This window comes from Myripristis murdjan, chromosome 15 (assembly GCF_902150065.1).
Source record: "Myripristis murdjan chromosome 15, fMyrMur1.1, whole genome shotgun sequence".
Classification (NCBI taxonomy): domain Eukaryota; kingdom Metazoa; phylum Chordata; class Actinopteri; order Holocentriformes; family Holocentridae; genus Myripristis; species Myripristis murdjan.
In genome coordinates this window covers 17318782-17324789 of record NC_043994.1, presented here as the reverse complement: position 1 = coordinate 17324789, position 6008 = coordinate 17318782, and the positions used below count along the sequence as shown (strand labels likewise).

The 6008-nt window shown below is 43.2% G+C and overlaps 1 protein-coding gene across 2 annotated transcripts; it reads left to right on the top strand.

The window, feature by feature from the left end:
• The first annotated feature begins 128 nt into the window (after positions 1-128).
• On the top strand, positions 129-6008 carry chst3a (carbohydrate (chondroitin 6) sulfotransferase 3a). Of its 2 annotated transcripts, none has more exons than XM_030070679.1 (4): positions 129-526; positions 2877-3073; positions 4426-4863; positions 4982-6008. In XM_030070679.1, exons 2-4 carry the CDS (start codon positions 2994-2996, stop codon positions 5682-5684), a joined length of 1221 nt encoding a protein of 406 aa, XP_029926539.1. In that variant the 5' UTR covers positions 129-526; positions 2877-2993; the 3' UTR covers positions 5685-6008. The 2 variants fall into 2 exon arrangements, with proteins under 2 accessions (XP_029926539.1, XP_029926538.1); XM_030070678.1 differs by having other exon boundaries at positions 4312-4863.

Here is a 6008-nt window from a genome sequence, read left to right as displayed (position 1 = left end):
ACAGGATGTCCCGAGCACGGAGCGGTAAAGTAAAGCGTGGCCACACAGCCAAAGCGCCCTGTGAACCGGAGCAGAGCCTATCAAAAGTTGGAATAAAAGTTTTCAAACAGTGGCACTTAAAAAGCAAACATCACTCTCAACCAAAAAAGGCTTTCATCGGATGTTGCTGTATTCATCGCCAGATCCTATAATAACACACCGCACCGAGCCTTGACTCACTTTTGAGCCACAATGTGGTTGTAGGCTCTTTATCTTTTTTTTTTTTTTTTTTCGACTTGGTCTCATTCCGCAAAGCTGTGTTAATGTAGATGTTTCCCCAAGACACCCGTGGCTTCGAGCCGATTTTACGCCGGTTTTTCATTCATTTGGCAGAGAAGCGGAGAAGAGAGGAACCAGCGTCTGGGGATACAATGAGGCAGTGTGTCCGCTCCTCGCTCAAGACAATGCATCAAGATGCGACGATGGACCGCACTATTTCTCACAAGATCGGGCACCTTTTGGTTGATCGCCGGGAGACCAGCTAAAGGTTTGTAGCGTCCACATCACCTCCGTGTCGATGTTATACCTCTAACTCTCTGGAAGAGCATGTTTCAAGGCGTAAAAAAAAATCATTTAGGGTTCACAATAGAGCTTGTAAACATCCTGCTTCTCAGCGCGTGTATGCGGTGATGAAGGAATAATGTTGTAGCCAATCATAATTTCCCTTTTCCTATACAATCATAACGTATGAAAAGTCTTGAATAGCTCATTTGATTCAGGTTATATCAGCCGCAATAAGGGACGGTTGCGCAATAGCGCTATGTCGTGTCGTATAGTCCACTGATCAATAATGCTTTGAGTTCCTTACATGATCTCTTTTGCCAAGGGGATTTCGAATATGTGAAAGCCTCATCTTCTTAGTGTACCGTGGATTTATGGTATGCAGAGCCGTTCATTAGGCTGTATTCATTTTGGTTCAGTCAAGTGTAGTGGCAATGGAGATACCCCCATTATTAACTCCCCCTCCCCCTAAAAGACTTGTATATTATCACATACACACACACGCACACACACACACACACGGTAGTTTAGTTGTAATATATTCTAAATAGCATCACTATGTATTCTTTTTCTCATGTCTGAGCAATATCAAAACTGAAATAAATAAAATCCACATGAGCATCATCATGATAGATCATGGTGATTTTTTCAGTATTTGCCCAGAACAGTTAGTTTGTTTGCACTAGCACCAGTAGATGAACAGGAAGCCTTTCATTGGGAATTTGGCCTGTAGCATCTCCATGAGACCCTGCTTCACAGCTTTGAAGGCAGCCATTAATGTAATTTGTAGTGAGATGATAAACAGAGTGATGTGTGTTTCTGCTTGAGCAGATAGTCAGATTTGCCAAACGCTCCAGTGACTCTTGAATATGTAAAAGCACTCAGCTCAAGTGCTTCAGCCTGACAGTTTGACGGCTATGGCGTATTAAGCTCAGATAATTGGGTGAAATTTACTTACAGAGCACACAATCACTCCACAACGGCTTGAAAACTGTGTCTTTTCCCTAATGGTATGCTTTGTAGAAATGATTCACTCTCTTGACAGGTGCAAATGGTGGGGAGGTTTTGCATAGACTACATTTAATTTCCAGGAAAGTGAAAAACAACCTCTGAGAAATGAAACTCCATATCCTGTTAGCATAGTTGATAAAGGCTCTTAAAGAACTGCAATGTAGCACAATTGTGGTAGCCTTAAAAAAACACATATTCCTGTGGTTAGCAGTTATGGTTGTGTGAATGTGGGGTTATCGCCTCCACACAGTTTTACCATGACAGTCTTGAATTCTGGTAACTTTGGTCACATTTACGGCAACCATTACTTCCAAAGAAAGACTTCCTATATTAGTCACTGCAAGGTGCAAGACATTGTTTTGGTCTTATCAAGTTTAGACCTTCCAAGTGCCCTCAGCATTTCTTGAGAGCAACTGATCCACTTGTTATGAGCAAGTACCTGTTGTATTGTTTATATGTTGGTGCATGTGCTGCAGGTTTTACCTCACAGCTGTCACAATGAGAGGTAGCGTTTTATGTCACTTGTAAAAGGGCAATGCATAAATCAACAGTGATATCACCTCATTACCAACATGTGTAGCCTGCATCGTATATCTCTTGAGTCTAAATTGTTAATAAAGAAATGGATATGCTGAAATGACACTCGGAGCTGGGATCTCAATTTGCTGTGTCACTTCCATGTTTGGCATTTTGACTCGATGCCCTGTGAAAGAATTCCACTGTGTTCACTGGCACTGAAACGTATCCCTGTTTACATGAACACAGTCTCCCTCACTCTCTCACACTCTCCCCTGTAAATAGAGACAGTCTTTTCCTGTGGCTCACATGTTTTAGGAAAACAGGTGTAATAAAACAGTTGTCTGTTGATTGGTGATACTAATTTTTAAGCCTTGTATTGTTTTGATATCAAACCTTATTGGTTGAGTTGAGGCTTCTGGTTGAGGTGATAAGTTCATATTCTCTCTTGTATTTCTCCCCCATTCCTCTTGTAAAGTTTCGTGTCTAAAGCGTAATTCAAAAGAGTCTGCTGTATGATAATTTCATAATAAAATGCTATTGTCTGCCATTTTTGCTCTCCTTCCATTCAGGTTTATTTTTTACCCATGCACTATATGAAATGATTCTCATGGCTTCAGCCAAATATGTAACAGTACACAGTGTGCAGTGACTTGTTTTCCATCAAGTGATGGGGCATTTGGTCTTATCCATATTATTATAGTAGTAATATCATAACACCAGGATTCATTATTCATTGTATTCATTTTTCTGTATTTTTAACTCTTTCAAGCTCAAGCTATTCTCATCAACTATTTTCCTCATTGCAGAATGAGACTTCATCCACCACATGACAGAGAACCGGGTGACCACGCTTCTGCAAGACAGCCACCGTCGACCAACACATAGACTGTCTAGGTGTCCCGTCTCAGACCCAAGACCTAAGAATGAAGACCAAGTATGCTATAGCCTTCATCTGTATTGTGGCCCTGGTCATCATTGAAAAGGAGAGCAATATCTTATCAAGGTAAGAGCATGAGATCAGAATGTGAGATAATAAAATGTTTAATCCTTTGGCTGGACTTTGGTTGGAGAAATAACCACTGTTTATGGGGGTTGAGAACTGTGTCTGTACGAGGACTGGGCCATATATCGACATGAGACTAAATATCATATGGGATTTTGGATATAGTAATATTATGACATGGCATGAGTGCTGTCTTTTTTAAAGGCTGCTGTCGGTAAATGAATGCAATTTTATGAACTTATTTGACTGTGCCAGATTATTTACCATGCCTTTTAGGTCATCGTATCAACATTACTAGTAACTGTCTATCAAAAATACCTTGTGTGCAAATGTGTTATTCGAGCACCCATAGTCCCTGTAATATAATCACAATATCAAAATTCAGGTATTTGGTTAAAGATGGCAAGATTTGCGGCAGCCCGGTAGCTCAGCATGTACTATATGTGAAGGCTGAGTCCTGATCGTGGTGTCCTGGGTTCAGATCCGACTTCAGGCCATTTGCTGCATGCCATCCTCTCTCTCTCTCTCTCTCTCTCTCTCTCTCTCTCTCTCTCTCTCTCTCTCTCCTGCCTTTCCTGTCTCTCTCTACTGTGACTGTCAAATAAAGCAGACATGCCAAAAAAAAGAAAGGAAAAGAAAAGATGGCGAAATTTGATTTTGTCCACATTGCCCAATCCAAGTCTCCAGATCCACACCCTGCTGGCTTAGGATCAAAATATGCCATAAACATGTCTTCTTTGTCTCCCCTACTCTATGCCAGCCTTCCTCCTGTCCAAATAAATAAAGCATATTTAGCGTCATGGACTGCTCACTCTTGTTTTAAATTTCCAAGAATAAGAGCAGTAGTTAAGTACTCCACCTCTGGAAATACACATGGGCCCCATTTGCGTGGGATTGAATGCCACAAAAGTTTTCTCGCCATTGTCTTTTGTCTCTCTTACTCTTAGCTGTTTAAGTATCTGTCTAACTGCATTTCCACTCTCTAAGTTACACATAAAAATGCAAAGGAGTTTAGTGTGCTGCATAGTCTTGAGTGGCAAGGTAACCAAGAGGCCATAGAGGCTGTTTTGTCACTGTCCATGTTTTCTCTGAAACTCTATAGCTCATACATTATTTGGCTCCACCTATGAGTGTCAATTAAATGCTGAAAATGTAAAATGTAAGACAAGACTCAGAACCGTCTGCAGCATCATCTGTGTGAAATTCACGGTAGTTCATCAATCTCTCTATCTTATCAGGGTCTCGGATAAGCTGATCCAAAGACAGACTCCACAGCAGACCCCGCAAACCCCACTGGATTACAACACAACACAAAATGGCTCCCTGACTATGTTCAAACTGCTTCTTTCCAGACTCACTGACATGAAAACGAATTACTCCAGTCTCTCAGAGGAGCAGGAGGAGGATGAACTAGACAATACAGGCACCAACAGCTACAACGGTGGCCGCAAACACATATTACTCTTGGCAACCACAAGAACAGGCTCCTCGTTCGTGGGCGAGTTTTTCAACCAGCATGGGGAAAACATGTTCTACCTGTTTGAGCCGTTGTGGCATGTCGAACGGATGCTGACAACTGGCACAGGGGCAGGTCCTAACGGGACTGTGTTGGCGGGAATCTACAGGGATGTACTGCAGGGACTCTTCCTTTGTGATTTCTCTCCTCTTGAGAAGTTCATCTCTCCGCCACCGCAGCACCACATCACCCCGGCACTTTTCCGTAGAGAATCTAGCCTGTCACTCTGTGAAGACCCCGTGTGCACTCCTGTGGTCAAAGATGTGTTTGAAAGGTATTGTAAATACTTTGGATATATTCTGTGTTAGATATAGTGTTGGCTGAATGTTGAAGCAGAGATAAAATTGCACTGTTATGTTAAATATGTGAAAACTATTCAACTGTTTGCCCAGGTTCCACTGTAAAACACGCCGCTGTGGGCCGCTCAACTTGACCCTCGCATCTCAGTCCTGCATCTCTAAGGGACACCACGCCATCAAGACTGTCCGTGTGCGCCAGCTGGACTCACTGCGCCCTTTAGTAGAGGACCCTCGTCTGGATGTCAGGGTGATCCAGCTGGTCCGAGACCCACGGGCCATCTTAGCCTCCCGCATGGTGGCTTTCTCCTCCAAGTACCAGACATGGAAAGCCTGGGCGCAGGACGGCCAGGTGCCCGAAGACGACGAGGAGGTGAAGAGGCTGAAGGGAAACTGTGACCATATCAGGATGTCTGCAGAGGTGGGGCTGAGCCGACCTGGCTGGTTGCGGAGGCGCTATATGCTCGTGCGGTATGAGGATATAGCTCGCTACCCCATGCAGAAAGCAGAGGAGATGTACAGGTTCACAGGGATACCATTCAGTCCCCAAGCCCGGGAGTGGATTCTGAGGAACACCCAGACCACACAGGAAGCGAGCGGAGTTTACTCCACCCAGAAGAACTCCTCAGAGCAGGCAGAGAAGTGGAGGTTTAGCATCCCCTTTAAACTAGCTCAGGTAGTGCAGAAGGTGTGTGGACCCACCATGCAGCTGTTTGGGTACAGGTTTGTGGATGATGAAAAGATGCTGGTCAATAAGTCCATCAGTTTGCTTGAGGAGAGAAGGTTTCGCTCCTCGTAGCGTCAAAAATGCAGCTGTGAGTATTGAAAAAAACAACAACACTGTAGAGGATGGATTGTGGCCAGGAGGTGCCAATTGTTGTGGCACTGCACAGACCAAAACTAATGATAACTAATGGTGCCCAGAGACAAGGGAGTTTCTCACTGCTTTACTGATGACTGGGCACCCAGGCCATATAAAGTTATCCATGCTTACCTGTTATGTGCCTAAAGGAATGATAAGGGATAAACTTTTATGCTAAATTATGCATCTAAACATGTCACTTGAAAAAAAGAAAATATATATATATATATATATTTATTGGAAAAATATGTTTGCTGAAAA